We start from the raw sequence: 16,514 nt of genomic DNA on the forward strand, positions 1-16,514 counted from the left end.
TGATTATCTTGATTAGTCAACATGACTGAACGACTGTCTCTGGCACCATCATCGTGCTATGTTGGGTCTTTGCAGTTCGCCAAGAAGCTGTTTTAAACACTAGTTTTTAAGTGCATATTTGAGCATGTTAATTATGATATAAGCATTAAGTTAAGATAAAAGTCCGTATTTGATGAATTGGTCACCATATGGTCTGGAGCTCTGATGTGTTAGTTGAATCAGAGCAGCTGCAGCCATGTTGAAATTACCTGCTTGTTTGAGCATGTGGACACCTCCAGAGACAGCTTACTGCAGACAGATGGACACATCACTGTTGCTGCCAGCCCGCTCAACCTTTAGTCACAGACTGCAGCTTTACCCAACGTTCATTCAAACAGCAGGGTCGCCATTAACTTGATATCAGCGCTTTTTTTTAATAAACGGTCATCCTGTGTTGTTTCAGTTGGGACGAGAGCAGCTCCATCAGCAGCGGGCTCAGCGACGGGGAGGGCGATGGCTCGGAGAACCTCAGTTCAGAGGAGTTCAACGCCAGCTCCTCCCTCAACTCCCTCCCGAGCACTCCGCTGGGATCCAGGCGCAACTCTTCTGCAATGGTGAGCTGAAACACTGCACTCAACAGTCTGTGACAATGTTTGGCCTTCCTTTTTCCTGGATTATTTTCTTTAAAGAGCAGCGATCAAGGCCTTCTCTTGAAGCATTTTCACTGCTTCACCCTGTGATTTACTTGGTATTGTTTGCTAAATGCGAGTCCTTTGTTTTGACAAGGCCACAAAAAGACACCGCAGACCTCACCGCTGTCGCTAAAGTGAAAAGAAACACTGTCAAAAAGTGGCAGTTCTCTTTTGTTCTGTGCAGAAAATTGCATGTAAACTTCCGGTAGTTTAATCGAGCCCTAAAGCCCCTCTTCACTCAAATATGTGTTTTCGGTAATTGCTATTGTTCCATTGGACGTTTGAGCTTCACTGTGATTGGTGTACACGATGTGCAGGGTTTGACATATGAAGGCTGTTTCCAGCTTCATCTGTGCTCACCTCAAAGTTTTAAACATGCATGTACGAGCATGACTTTGTTACTTCACAACTAGTTTTAGAAGCCAGACGTGGTCGTATATGCCCCTTACCCAAGTGTCATGTGCAAAGCTAAAACTTATAGTGGATCTAAACAGAGATGAAAGCTTGTGTTTAGAAGTGCAACTACAACATATCTGGAAGTCGTTTGTCGCCAACCGCTGGCTACTCGCCCAGCATGTTCACCGTTGTCCCCAGAGGCTTATTGTCATCAGAGTACGGTCAATGGGATCCGAGATTGGACGCATACTAGTATTTATCCTAAAACATGATCTCTATATTTGATCATGTTTCATGTTAAGTTGTAGTGGTTTCTACCTCTGTCACAGGTAGTCATTCTGTCTTTCTACTCATTTACAGAATGCTCAGCCGGATGACATGAACGTTAGTGCTACTCAATGAGCCATCTGTCGCTCTATATTACATTAGCAGGGTGCCAAGAAGCAGCATGCCCAATTTGGTGCTACGTGCCACCTCCTCAAAGCACCGCATGATAGTTTTTCTCTTACAGTGTAGCTGTCTTTGTTTGTCCCCTGCGCAGTCGTACCGTATAAAGAAAGGCTCATCCTCTATTCTACTCTTAAAGTTTCTTTATTATTCGGAGTGAGGATTCATCTTTGAAAGTGTTAAATCCATAAACAGTTTTTTTCCCCTTTTTCTTCCTTTGTGTTTTTCTTAAATCCACTCGAGGCGTATCAGTCTATCTCTCCCTGCTTCCCTCAGGAATGCAGCTGAGATGAAGCAAAGATTACAGAGAACAGTTCCATAGATAACACAGACCATGACTGATTGTTACCCACACTGTGCCTCTTCCCTTCCTCCCTCTGCAGCTCCGCACTGATGCAGAGAAGCGCTCCCTGGTGGAAAGTGGACTCTCCTGGTACAGTGAGGACGGCAAGGCCAGCCACAAGCTCGATGGTAGCAGCTTTGACACGGGGAGTCTCAAGACAGAGGCCCCGAGCAAGTGGAGGAAGAAGCCTCCGAGTCTGAGTGAAGATTTAGGGGTTAAAGGAGAGCTGAAGAAGCCTCAAAGTTTGGGTCAACCAGGAAGTTTCAGGAAGGGTCGCAACCCGCCGATAGGCGTCACCTCCCCCATCACACATACCTCTCAGAGCACGTTGAAAGTTGCAGGTATATTCCCGTATCTCTTCTCTGAGTTTCCTTTACTCTGCTTTTCCTTTCCTGCAGGAATTTGGCGTAATACAGCTGTTGTTAACTTGTTTACACTGCAGTATCTATGTCATCCATTATTTCTTTGTATGCTGGGTCCAAATGTAAAACAGAGCCTGTGTAAAGCAGCCAAAGCGGATATCTGCTTGGTGTCAAGATGAATACAGAAGTATACCCCTTAGCGTGAGCCAGGTTTTAAATTGAAGCAGAGCAAAGTATACCGGAGGAAAAAAACGCAGCATGAAATCCGCTCCATTGAAAAAGCTAAATCTCAGCTCGGAGGCCTGAGCTTTTTTTTTAGGAGGCTGTTTCTTTAAATGTCTGCAGAGACTGAATGTCTGCCATCAGCAGCAACTACATTTATGTAATCCCAAACAAAACAGGCGATCATTAACTGATTAAAATTGAGTTCCAATAGCAACATTTCTTGGCCTTTGGTTTTAATTTCCTCAGCTTGAAACATTAAAATGAGATCTGATTGGATGTTTTCTGGCTGCACTAATGTAAGGGAAAAAAGGGAGATTCATCTCAGCAGATTCATTTTTAAGGCTTGTGCTGCGATTACGAAACGACTCCTGGGATCATATGAATGAATAAACTATAATAACTTCACCGTTCATAATCCTGAGTACAAAATCCAATTTTACCCCTTTACACTTATCTTTTAATGAATCTTTCTAAAGCCACATATTTTCCAACCATGTGCTTTACTTAAATGATCCACACAGATCAGATTTTGATTGAATACACATCACGTGGACATGTCTTCTGCACCATTTAAATTAGATTAAATTCAACTTTATGGTCATTGCACAAGTACTGATCAATGAAATGCAGTTTAGCAGCTAACCAGAAGGTGCAAAAGACCTTCAATCTGGAGAGACGCTGAGCCGTCCCTTGTTCACACGCAGCCATCTTGGTCGATGATATGATTCTACTTTCGTTTAATCATATCATAAGACACTTTTGAGTCACATGCAATGTCATGGGTACATACAAGCTCAATGAGTCTTATATGAAGGTGTCTAGTTACAGAGAAATGATGTATGACAGTACTGATGAACCCACTTAGGCTCAATCATTTAAATGGGTTTGTGGTCCTTTTATTTAAAGCCTGAGTTCACTGGTTTTACTGGCTCATCAATTCTGTGAATGCTATCATCATTCATCCATCTGTTCTACGATGGATTTCCGTCAATACCATAATTGTAATGATATTTGTGGTCAGTGTCAATCGGACGGGAGGAGAAAAATTGAGGGGAAGGAGGGTTCACTCAAATCACTGTTTTTACTGTCAGCCGGGTCGTTCATGTGAATCGTGTGACACATCACTTTTATCTCCTCAGCTATGTGATGTCCGGTTAAGATAGCCCTCTCTCGGTGGCGAGGCTTTTATTTTGGTTGCGAACATTGGCGTACATTGCCGTCGTCATTTCTGGACTCGTCATGTTTGTAAACCACACTGCGCCACTTTATCCGCTCTGGACAAAGAGAAATACAGAATGATTGTCCGTCCAGCCTGAGCAAATAACTGCGCAGCCTCCGCTACTGCTGTTTAAGTAAAATATCTGAGTACTTCTTTCACTGTCACTTAATTATTTGTTTATCAAAAAACAAGTTTTGTTTTCATAATTTAATCTCAAAGTGCTCTAAGGCTTCATTTGCGTATTGTGGCAATTTTTCTCTCCCGAGAGAGAATACCGCCAGACCGCCCTGCCTTCATTTTCTTTTGTATCTTGAAAACACATGTAAAGCAGTCACAAGTAATGTCACATCTGTTGCCCTAGTTTTTTTCACAGATTGAAAACACCATTTATAATAATGAGTGCTTATGTGGGGACGTCCTCTGTAACTTGTTTTATGTTTTGAGAATTTGCAGTCTAAAGATTTTTTTTGCTTTAATCCCTGCGTACTCTTGTCAGGCTCATCATGTCAGCATGATTGTTACTAACATTTCCATAATGTTGCTATTTAACAATGTCTTCTTTTTGCAGCACCTAAAAGTGAGAAGCCGCTGGATAAATCCAAGATTTCCCTCAAATCCGCTGGTCTACAACGCTCTCGTTCAGACGCTGGCAGGGACCATCATGGAGAGCACCGGAAGCCCCCGTCAGGGTTAGTTAAACCCACTGCTGGAGCCTCCTTTCTCTACAAGAAACCACCAACAGCCACCGGCACCGCCACTATGATGACAGCAGGGGGAGCCACCATCTCCAGTGGCTCTGCTACTTTGGGGAAAACCCCCAAGTCATCTGGCATCCCTGTGAAGCCTATGGGAGGAGTACCACCCTCGGGCCGAAAGAACAGTTTCGATGCCAGCAGTGAGCAGAGCTTTCTGGGGCCAAACGCCCGGAACAGCATTCAGTACCGCAGCCTGCCTCGGCCGGCCAAGTCCAGCACCCTCAGTGTGATTGGTCGTCCAGGAACTCGGCCTGCCAGCGGTACCATTGACCCCAGCCTGTTGACTTTGAAACCCGTCCCCATAGCCTCCACAGGCCCCAGGGTTAAAGAACCGAGTAGCTGCAGCAGTAAGATGGCTAATAGAACGAGCTCAGGCCCGGTGAACCAAACGGACCGAGAGAAGGAGAAGGAGAGAGCCAAGGCCAAGGCCGTGGGCGTTGACATGGACTGTGGTTCTCTGAAAAGAGTGGAGAGCGAGTCCACTGGAGAGTCTGCTGTGAAACTGCACGGCCTGAGAAGGACCAGCAGCAGCAAATACCCTGAGCTGTCATCTCCCACCACACCCAGGTGTCTCATTCAAATATATATATGTACACTTTATTCTTTCCACACTGGGAAATATTCCCCTCTTGCAGCAACTAAAGAGTCACAACAGAGAAAAAAAACAGTATAAATCAGAATAAATCAAAGGATAAATAGCATGTACGTATGTCGGTTCAGACAGATTACAAAACAACAAATATTCTCTCTGATTTCTAATGGTTTCTAGAAGTGTTACTTGGCTCTCTATTTTGTATTCTCTTATGGTATGTAGCCACGCAGGTACAGTAACTTTGGTTGTTTATACTCAAGATGTCTGCAACCCTTGAAATGGAAGTGGAGGTTTGTGGCTCCTCCAGGATTAAAAACTGGCATCTTAAAAAATTCAACAGCAATATCTCTTTCCCCAAACAATGTCCCAGTTGCTCTTTAAAACCAAAAGAAAGTTTTGAATGGAACTTTCTACAAAATATATGGTCTAGAGGAAAGGGAACATTGTTTCTGTGAATTTATGTTACTGTTGAAACTTAGAGGCTGAAGTCATAAGAGACAGATATCTCAAACCTTACCAAGTACAATCTCAACTCTCTGCGTCTCTGAGTTAGAAATTGAATGTGATATAACTTCAGTGCTTCCCCTGGTATCTCTTTCTTAACATTTCTTTATGCCTGATCTGTAGGATGCTGAACACTAAGTCTCTGGGTCGTCCACCCAGCTTGGCTCACCTGGACAAGGTCAACTCCAACAGTCTTGACTCCTGTGTGACCATCCAGGACCTCCCGCCCAAAGTCCCCCCATATTCCAAGCTGCAGGACCTGGCTGGTTCCCACACCTCCTCCCGCCTCACCCCCAGCCCAGCGCCTTTGCTCCACATCGATTCCCCCGGCTCCTACACGAGCGAAAGCCTGAGTCTGAGCGGATCGCCGTTGCTCTACCCAAAGCTGACTGGCATGCACCGCAGCATGGAGTCACTGCCTCTGCAGATGAGCGTGCCTTCCAGTGCGAGGTTTATTAAAACAGAGAAACATGACAGGGAAGAGAAGACTACGGGAACATGGGGAGCCGGGAGCAGGACGTCCCTGAACCTGCCAGACAGGTACGTCTCGATTAGTGAAGAATCAAATCGTGGCCCCATATAGAGCAGCTACAGTCCTCGACGCACTGATTACAAGCTCGACAGTCCAATAAAAGGCAAAAGCAAAAAAAAGAGAGAATAATCAAACAAGCACAATGTGTCTTACAAAAAAGCCACTAATTTAATGTCTTTTAAGTCCAGTAGGTAAGCCTCTAAGCCTCTCAAATCCCTAATTACAGCCATAGTTTTACTATTTAAACAAACTGGGATTGAAAAACAATCTCTGAAATTAATTTGTTAAAGCTCTATATTTTCCGCCTATAAAACAACGCTTTAATTATGTCTAAATGCTCGATGATTCCCTAAAAAAAGCTTGACGTAATGCTACGACATTAACTCTGCGCGAGTGTGCGGGCGCACTGCATGCACCATGCCTCTTCCGTCAAACGTGAAGAAGGGTGCAAGATGTCTGCAGTATGGCAGTTTTTCAAAGTTTCTGAAACGGACAGCAAGGTTGTGCGAGGAGGGGCCAAATCTCGTTCAGTCAGCACTACAAATTGAATTGCCCATCTCAAGTATCTGCCAGTGGGCCACTACAATAAGAGTAGCTATGATATAACTTCCACAACAGGGAAGACATGATGTTTTCTGCAATCAGGTGGAATAAAACGTGCTTAAAATATCGGTATCGAAATCATCAATCGGCAATAAGGATTGGAAAATATCAGCATATCGGCAAAAAATACAATATCGTGCATCCTTAACAAGAAGTGCGAGTACACATACTGTATCTCACTCATACTGATGTACTAAGCGTAAATAAAAAGATATTAATTTCTTTGAATAAATTAAACGTCCATAAAGTGATACTAATAAATGTATCTGCCTGTTTCCTCACAGATGATAGTGTTTGACACAGCTTGTCCAGTAGGCAGTCGAACCACTCTTTCAGTGGGCTGTAAGATATTTCAGCCAAGTATATTTTTCCCAGCCGTTTCTGAAACGAGACCCTGAGGTGTCATTTAGAAGATGGAGGTCTGGATCCATCAGAGAATGACTTTTTGTCAAGGTGAAGACGGTCCCAATTATTTCCTGCCAAAGGAATGTACTTTTAGGCGATCCCACGCTGTGTGTATGAAAGTGCCCAGTACTGGCTCGATGCGCTTTTCCCGGGTGTCGTGCAGGTCTTATGACAGAACTTAAAATCATTGGATCTAAAAAAACGCTTTTTAAATAGATAAATAATTTGTTGTTTATGTTAACATGTTTATTCTCTTCTTTACAGCTTGCAAGCAGACAGAAATACCCTGCCCAAAAAAGGCTTAGAGTAAGTTTAAACACTGACTGTCCTCGGTGTCTCACACTGTGATGTATCTCCTTTGTCTGAAGTTAAAATGACCTCTCTTTTCACAGACGCTACGGCTCGAGCCTGTCAGATAGTGATGGAAGCAAACCGGGAAGGCGCCACTCCCACACCATAGTGAGCATGACAGAGAGCGATAGCCCCCCTCAGCTGCCCTCCCCCACCCGCCACCTCCTCCCCTCCTCCGGCAAGGTTCCTCTCACCAACGTGGGTGAGTCTGCGCGCTCCATTTGCCTGCCAAGTTCTAAAGGCACTCGCTGTTTGAGCGGTGAAACTAATGAGACTTGAGTCCTTCGATAAGCTGTGTGACTTATCGTTGATTATTAGTGCGGGCGGGGATGTGGAGTTCACACTGAGAGGAAAGTCTGGATTAGTTTTTGAACTTCAGAAATGTTGTCACAAGCTGTCATTAATAGATCCTCTCATGTCTGGTTGGTGAAGTGACAGCAATTACGATGGTATCAGATTTGACTGTGTGGATATAACTGTCTCATATCTACACTCATTTAGACTTCAGTTAAAGTCTTAAATATGCTGCAGATGGAGGCAGCAGGGGGTCAAGTCGGGCTATATTTATCCCTTTGACTGTTGTGGAACCGTAGTGTTGTCTTTCACTTAGTCATCAGAAAACAGTGCCAGACGTAGGTGTGTGTATGTGTGTGTGAGTGGGTTGATGTTTCTCCACAGCTCTGCATCTCAAAGTTTATCCATGCCCCTCACTGTCTTTCCAATCTTCTCTCTTTTTAATGACAGTTGCCCCAATTTCTAGCGGCACCCCGAGGATATCGCGCTCCAACAGTATCGGCCCCCCCAACGAGTCGGCCTGTGATCTCTATGGATCCTCCCCCCTGGGCAGCAGTATGTCCCTGGCTGACCGGCCAAAAAGCATGATGCGCTGTGGGTCTTTCCGTGAACAAGGGGACGATGGTGAGCCCGCGGGGGAAGTTTGCCCAAGATGGCCTCAAATTATGCAAAGCTGTTGATTGATAACACACAATCTGTTTAGCAAAATGACTGAAGAAGTTGTGCTTTCATGAAAAAGAACAGTCAGGAAGATAAATAGATAATAATAGATAAGGACTTTACAGCACGATCTGTGATCCAAATGTAAACAAAACAAACAGGAAACCTTTTAACCAATGATTTAAGCTTTCACCCTCTGATAACTGGCAGGCAACCACACATACTACAAATCTGATGATATATCACACAGGCTTATTTACATACTGTTCCCAAATACAAATAACAAGATACAGTTTAAAGGTAGGGCGGGCAATTTACTTTAGAAGGATTTATAATTGTTGAAATTCTAAACCTACCTGTCAACCTGCCCACACTCTGCCCTCGTCTCACATGAGTAGAGACTTCCACAAGCTAATTATATTGTTTTAAGGGTTGTCAGAAGGAAAAACTTATTTACGCTAATTCATGCACGTCTTTAGTTGGGATAAGTAGGGTTGCATAATTCATTGTTTATAACATGTCTTAAGTTTCTGGTTAGCGTAGTAATATCTTAAAATTGCAAATCGTTGACTTTGCTACTTTTAATGTTCAAAGTCAAATCTCTTCCTTCGCCTGTTTCAGTGCACGGCTCGGTTCTCTCTTTGGCGTCCAATGCTTCATCCAACTATTCCGCGGTGAGTGGATAAAAACATATTATGAGTGTCGTACAGTGTAATGTTACTTTTGCTGCAGTTTGGGACTTTTTTGTGACTTTTTTTACACTTCAAAAAGAAAAGCAATCATATAATTGGCCTGTAAAGCCAACAGCAAATATTGGAACATTTTCTGGATCATAATTTATTTTTAAAGCCTTTCCTAGACACTTAAAATCCCCTACTGACCTGGTATTGAATTCTGTGACTGTGGTCGTTTACATAGCTACCCCTGAAGTTCTCCCTCATCCGTCCTTATTGTTTGTTTGTTTTCACCATGCCTTCTCCAGAATGAGGAGAGGATACAAGGAGAGGTAAGGCCACATGATGTGAAATCTGTAACTCACAGTGTTCCTTTCGCCTGCGTCTTCCATCAGTCATTTCCTGTTAAAAACGGGTCCTTTCATCAGATTGTGTTTTAGGCGCTCTGAGAAGTCTGTCCTACAACACCCGGGAGCTCATAACTTCATTTAGTTTTATCTCTAATATTCTTTGTCCTCTTATCATCACCTTCTAACATTTAATAAAGAAACTTTCAGACCTCATAAATTCTCAGAGCATGAGAAATCCCTTGATTTAATATTTTCCATGACTTGTGTTTAGCTGCTGTAATCTGGGTTTTTTTGTTGTGTAGAAATAACTTTCATGTCTTTTTGTTTGCACATTATTACTCTAGTTAACCAAACAGAACATGTCATCACATCCCATGCTGCATCATCATAATCAAAACCTTTAATTATACCCTCACCACTTGTTTCTTTTCCTCCGTGGGACTGTTTATTGTCCAGATTGCTGGGGCTTACTTTCAATTTTTTTTCCACAGCAAATCCGCAAGTTGAGGCGAGAGCTGGAATCCTCCCAGGAAAAGGTTGCCGACTTGACCATGCAGCTTTCTGCTAATGTACGTATGCATCCGGAAGCTAATTTGTAAATGTGTTGGACGCATTCCAGATCCGGCTTCAGACTGCGGTCGAGCCAGAATGTAAATTAAACCTCCTGCAGGTCGTTGAGTTTTTACCCCACAAAACTGAAAAACAGAATCTTTATCAGACATGTATATAAAATATGTGCCCTGCATATTTGTGAGGGTGACGTGGGGGAAATAAAGTGTGAATGCTTGCTGACTTTGAGGGTCACTATAGATTACTCAGGCGCAGAGGCATAACTCTGGTCTCTGTTCGATTTGCAGGGAGTAGAGACAACCAGTTGAATGATATTTATTCTACCAATCGACCCAACACTTGGGGCTTGGTTCGTTTATATTTCTAAGCATACATGGCCTGTACCTGACAGCTAACAGAGTGCTCTGACAGGAAGGGAAAATTAATTTGTCATGCAAAAGCTCCATAACCAACAGGCTACCAGGGTGTTTTGGTCTTTAAGCAAACATGCCACATTTCTATTTCTCACACTGCCTCAGCCTCAGCTCTGCAAATTTGATAGACACCTGTTTAACCTGAAGCCTCCATACTTGCTTTTAACAGTTTGGTTGAACCAGCTGAAATGTTTAAACCCCTGCTTCTTCTTATAGTCACTGCCTGCAGCTTTAAGATGCTTGAGTCGTTGTGTGAATCACTCTCATCTTATACTTAACACCACCTAACCACTGACATTGTCCATCAGTATGACCTGCAGCCTCTGCTATATAATCAACTAACCCGGGTTATGGTTTTAGCACACTGTATAAAGCCTGAACAGTCACTTAGTTTGTATGTGACTGTGTCCTCTGTTTATGTTTCTACTGAAAGAATTTTATTCCCACGCCTAACGCTAGTGTCCCTCTCTTTTACTTTCTTGGCTGTGACTGCTGGACTCACTGCCGCCCCCTGCCTGCCTCCCGCTGACCCGCACCTCTGGATGCTGGGTGTAGCAGCTAGGCCAGGTTTGTTGGACTGTTGCTTCCACAGACATCTCTGTAGGTTCTGCATGATTCTGAGTGGACATCAAGATGCGGAGCTGCTGTGATGTGACCTCTCTGTCGGGCTGCTGTGTGGGACAGCTGACTTCAACAAACCTTGTAGCATGTTGACGGGGCTGCAACTTATTGTCTTTATTATTGATTAAAGTGAGAATCTTGAAGATTTTCATTAAATAAATGTCTGTTAAGTCTCTATCTATCGCTGAATGAGGTAACACGATCGTGATTGATTGATTGATTACAGACTGGGTGTCTGTGTGGTTAGTGACGCGTTTTCCATCAGCCAGCAGTGGTTGGTCTGCCAGAGAGGGTAGGCGGAGCTAAGCGGCTGCTTCTCCGCTCCCTGCAAGTGTTGCGAGTAAACAGTAATCTACTATGGCTGAACAAACAAGGAAAAGATGGATGACTACAGATACAACTTCAACAAGAAGTGAAAATCCAAAGAAGAAGAAACAAACTCGACGCTCAGATGAAGCAAACAGTCTGAAAAGGAAAGCGACCGTCAGCGAGGAAAATCAAGAGTTACAACCGGAGCCAACCGTGGACGTCACACATGCAGCACTGTCTGGATATCTGGGAAGTGTGCTCCTGCAGTTACCGTTTATCGCCATAGGTGGCGCCAAAGAGAACGAAACTGAGATCTTCGAGATTATAACTTTAATCTCTAAAATATTAGGACAACTCGTAAATGCTAAACATTATTTCCTTGAGACCTGTGAGCTGATGTCTTTATATGTCATGTTTTGTTTGACTGACAGCCCAAATATATTTAGCTTTAAATGAAGATTTGCTGCAGGAAACTGAATAATTAGTATATTAGCTTGATTAATTCTTCAAATGATTGAATAATTATCCAAATTACTGCCAATTAAATTTCCCTTAATCACCTAAAATGTATCACCATTGAGTAACCGTAGCGATGTTGTGATGCTGCTGCTGTTACCTGAAAGGCTTGTTCTCAGGAGCTCCATTACATCATTGTAACTGATTAAATAACAGTGTATTTCATTCTTTGATAAGATGAGATGGGACCCAAAAGAAACACCTTAACTTGGTACAAACAAAAAGTAATTGAAGAAAGGAAACAGACTATTTGGGGTGTCTGATCTCCCTCATCATCTCCACCATCATGTAGAATTTGAAATGATTTCTAGACATGCTCTACGTGCTGCGGTCACCCATGATTTTCAGAGTGCTCTTTGTTGTAATGGATGTTCTTCAGCGCTCCATCAGCAGCAGAAATAGTGCGAGATGTCGCAGCCTAAAGTTCAAACATGCTACTTGATGTTGATGAAGTTTGTCCCTCAGCCCTGCACAGCTGCCCTCCGTCACCACCATTACCCCGACGTCCTCTTTCATATGTGACATCATCCACAGCTGTCCACTCCTCCGTCCCCTCCCTCCCTCCCTCCTCTTCCAGCAGATGGAGAAAGCCATTAGGTTGATGTGCTGTGAGCGTGTGAGGCTGCAGACTGATTCGATGCAGCCAGTGACTCATACCTGACTGCTGTCTCACCCCCCAATCTCCTGTCTCTTTCTGTCTCCCTTCTACCTCGGCGTCTTCCTCTAAAGGCTAATCTGGTAGCAGCGTTCGAGCAGAGTCTGGCGCTGATGACGGCACGCCTGCAGACGCTGTCGGTGTCCTCGGATCAAAAGGTATCTTGGTGATCCTAATAAATGTTACATCACCTGTTGCACAACTGTTTCATTACATTTATATAAGGAAAAGTGAAGGAAAAAGCCAATAATGCTTAATAACTAAGCAAGTAAAGACAAAACAGTCGACTGATGACGATGATAAACTGTCAGCTGCCTTGTATTAATCCCTGTCATGGAAATAAATCAATAGTTATTCTAGAAATGAGATGTGGGTCTAAGGTTTGTTTGGCAGTCTCACTTTGTCAACAGCTACTCAACACAACCTGTTATGTCGTTGAAAGCGGATAGACATACCACAATCCTCAGTACAGAAGCATCCTGCTTCAGTTACCAGCCTCTATGCTAACAGGAACATAATGGTATCTTCCCTCTGCAGGACTCTGAACTCAACGATCTGAAGGACACCATCGAGATTCTGAAAGTCAAAAATACAGAAGCCCAGGAAATCATTCACGTCGCTCTCAGTAACCCAGACATGGCACCGAAAGATGAAGGTATGTCGTGGACGCACATTATGATTAGTAGTGATATCCAAAATACATGCAAAGAGAAGGAGGGGAACTTCAATGAGCTTTCTTCCCGATATTCAACACGCTCTCTTTTCTCCTGACATGTAGAGCCGATGATCAATCGCCAGAACTCGTCAGAAAGCATCTCCAGCCTCACCAGCACCACCAGCCTCTCCAGCATGGGCAGTCTGAAGGAGCAGGAGGCCAAGAAGAAGAAGAAGAAGAGCTGGGTGAGGCCACAAAGGCAGAATCTAGTGCTCACAAACACTGTCAGATGTACTACAGTTTCTGACAAATGAGTGTTCAACTGATAAAACAAAGAAGACTACAGTTTACGACATCAGGAGGACGACATACTGTCCTGTGTGTCGCTACCCCGAATACATTTTTCCAATGTATTTTGCTCAGCTGCAGCAGAGGGTGGAGGTGCAATCAGATGCAAATTTAGAGCAAATTGCACAGAGTAGAAACACTTCAGGGATGTGATTGTGCTTGATTATCATTAACATAATATCCTTTGGGAATCATACCGTGAGACAGAGCAGATAGCGGGAGCAATAGCTGCGCAATTCATGGTGCCAACCGGTTGCCATCCATTCCCAGTGAAGTCGTATTAACAGCAGCTCAAACCTATTTTAGAACATTGTACACTTGAACAAACATCACACAGCACGTTCACACGTTCACACGTTCCCACAGATGATTACTTCTTAGTTTATAGTTGACAGAGCAGTGAGGATACATTCAGGTGAGGAGTGGATGCACCGACATCCATGCGCACTCAAGCCTCGTTGGAGGGTTTATATGAGACATGTGTGGCCACGCGTTACTAAGAGATGATTAACTGGTGGCCACTCATTATTATCCCGTGGCCAAGACTTAATTATACCGTGGCCACGCATTCCTATCTGGGCCACGACTTATTGTCTGTCCCTCACATGTCTCGAGAGGGACACTTTTACTTTACTTTACAGCTGATGAGAGAAAGGGGTGGACGCTGACAAAGCTAACAAACCACTTCTGTTGTTTTATAAAGTTGTATTTGATCTGAAAAACTTTGCCAGACGTGTCCTACTTTGTTCTCCTGCATGTGTATGTGTGCAACTCTCCTCCTATCTTATTCCATGTCTGTTATTAAGTATGACTCTGGTCTCTCCCTCATGCTGCCCTGCTTTTTATTTTAGGTCTTTGAGGTGAGTGATGTTGCCACAGTAAATAAACCCCCCCTGACCCCCCCTGCTCAGCATGCATGCTCTTTCTGAGTCATACTTGTGAAACATTTGGAAACTTTCTGTGTCGTCTTTCGAAACTTGATTCACAGATTTATTTAATAGCGCGACAGAAATAGGTTTTATCTTCCAGTGTGATCTGCATGCTGTTGGATGGCTCTGTAATACTGTACACACCAAACACTTCAATGTTTTGTACAAACTTCACATGGGGATGGATTTTACAAACCGTTTTGTAGCTGCTCTCATTTAATTTACAGGAAACAAGTGTGGATGAGAAGCCAGATAAAAGCAGCTTTAAGAATGCTCATTAATTGTATTATACTCAGCTGTTGTATTTAGATGTGTCATTTATTTCAGTGTCATGTTTCTTCTGTGTACAGTTACGCAGCTCCTTCAACAAGGCCTTCAGTAAGAAGGGGGGTAAGCCGTCAGGACCATATGCTGACATCGAGGAGATTTCCACCCCAGAATCCTCTGCACCCTCCTCCCCCAAAGTCCACCATGATGGAGCTAACCTTCCATCCTCACTGGCATCCTCAACATCTGCAACATCATCAGGGTAAACCTCTCATGCAATAACCCCTTAACAGTAAATAACAACAGCAACATAATAACATGAATAAATATGAAGTGGAAGTACATTTGTCTTGTTAGCTTCCGCACTGTTATGTGTCTATGCTTAAGTTTTTGGCTGTCGGTCTGATCTTGTCTACCGCTACACCTTTCTGATGTTGTCGTATTTGATGTGAATATCCTCAGGCTCTGTGAAGGAGATGATGTGCAAGATGATAAGGTCGTATCAGAGCTGCGCACAGAGCTGTGGGAGAAGGAGCGTAAACTGACAGACATCCGCCTGGAGGCTCTGAGCTCTGCCCATCACCTGGAGCAGCTGCAGGACGCCATGACCAACATGCAGGTGTGTGTGTGATATCGTGTTCCTTTCTCATATTTTTTACCTCCAAAAAACTTTATTCCTTATAACTTGGCTTTTCAGATCCTTAATTCACCTGTCGAGTTGATAGTTAAGGACAAACTTTATCTTAGATATTTGAAATCTTTTGAGCATGCAGCCACATGCAAACACACCCCTGCAGTCATGTTATTGAAGTGCAGCTCTGATGCATTGACCACTTGTGATTGTCTGCAGAAGACTGTGGAGAACCTGAAGGCTGAGAACGACCAGCTGAAGACGGGCAGTCTGTCTCCCTGTCCATCTCCTGGACCCTCCAGCTCCGCCTCACAGTCGTCAGGTCTCACAGCTCTGGGAGGTTCATCGCCCCGACAGTCTGTAGCCATGCAAATGCCCAAAAGCTACAGCAGAGGGCTGAGTGAGGGGAGCAGCTCAGGTACAGTTCAATCTCGGGCATGTTAACAGTGCAGGGTGAGAATGGTTGTGTTGTAAACAAGTAGACATAAATAGCACCCAGACTGAATGGACCTGACACACGTATGATAAATATAAGTGAAATGAGTGGAGTGCCTTTCTAGTAACACTTTAATTAAATATGCACATTAAACTTTGGATGCTAATGTGTCTAATGGAGACATTTCAGTCATACATCCCTATAAAAGCTTGAGTCAGTGCTTCTTCCAATCTATTAAGTAATTCATTTTTTTGTGCACATAAATTCAATGAAACCTTCTAAACAGTGACCTTGGTTCAGCATTCTGAAGAAAAGATGGACGACATGACAGCTCCTTAAAAGTGAAGCTAAACCCTCTCTATCGCCCCCTGCTGACTGGCTGCAGTATAGGTCATAAAGCCCGCCTCCTCCATGTTAACAGATGGGACATGAGTCAAACTATAAAATCAAAATACACGCCAAATACATTTTTCTCAAACATGGTTTCTGTTATTAAAGTTACTTCTTATCATGCTGATTTATGTCCAAAGTTTACTTCAGTTAGGTATTTGATGCTGTAAAAAGGATGATTGACAGCTCTGTTGACAAATACGGCTCCTGCAGCTGATCTGTTCTGGACTAGCAGCAACAAGGAGGAACTGTAACTAAAACAATCACTACAGTCATTGAAGTTTCCATATCTGTGAATGTCTGCTACAGACCAACACAAGAAGCTGTTAAATACACAATGTGTGTATTGGTTAGCGGAAGTGGTTACGGCTCCACCCGCCGATCTCTACTG

General features: G+C 43.6%; 1 protein-coding gene across 3 annotated transcripts in view; it reads left to right on the forward strand.

Annotated features, from left to right (window-relative positions):
* The window catches only part of nav1b (neuron navigator 1b), a 60,755-nt gene that overhangs the window by 34,273 nt on the left and 9,968 nt on the right, over positions 1-16,514 (forward strand). For 2 of the 3 annotated variants that reach the window (XM_069677576.1, XM_069677577.1), the window contains exons 4-19: positions 443-593; positions 1,898-2,198; positions 4,232-4,985; positions 5,638-6,054; positions 7,319-7,360; positions 7,447-7,607; positions 8,150-8,323; positions 8,981-9,033; positions 9,342-9,365; positions 9,875-9,952; positions 12,542-12,625; positions 13,005-13,122; positions 13,246-13,367; positions 14,750-14,928; positions 15,129-15,285; positions 15,517-15,715. In XM_069677576.1, the coding sequence (XP_069533677.1) occupies positions 443-593; positions 1,898-2,198; positions 4,232-4,985; positions 5,638-6,054; positions 7,319-7,360; positions 7,447-7,607; positions 8,150-8,323; positions 8,981-9,033; positions 9,342-9,365; positions 9,875-9,952; positions 12,542-12,625; positions 13,005-13,122; positions 13,246-13,367; positions 14,750-14,928; positions 15,129-15,285; positions 15,517-15,715 (3,014 nt within the window). The remainder of the gene's footprint in view (positions 1-442; positions 594-1,897; positions 2,199-4,231; positions 4,986-5,637; positions 6,055-7,318; positions 7,361-7,446; positions 7,608-8,149; positions 8,324-8,980; positions 9,034-9,341; positions 9,366-9,874; positions 9,953-12,541; positions 12,626-13,004; positions 13,123-13,245; positions 13,368-14,749; positions 14,929-15,128; positions 15,286-15,516; positions 15,716-16,514) is intronic. The other variant, XM_069677578.1, reaches the window with a different exon arrangement.

This window comes from Semicossyphus pulcher, unplaced genomic scaffold (genome assembly GCF_022749685.1).
Source record: "Semicossyphus pulcher isolate SPU_LCO1_2020_fin unplaced genomic scaffold, fSemPul1.0.p SCAF_3, whole genome shotgun sequence".
Lineage (NCBI taxonomy): Eukaryota > Metazoa > Chordata > Actinopteri > Labriformes > Labridae > Semicossyphus > Semicossyphus pulcher.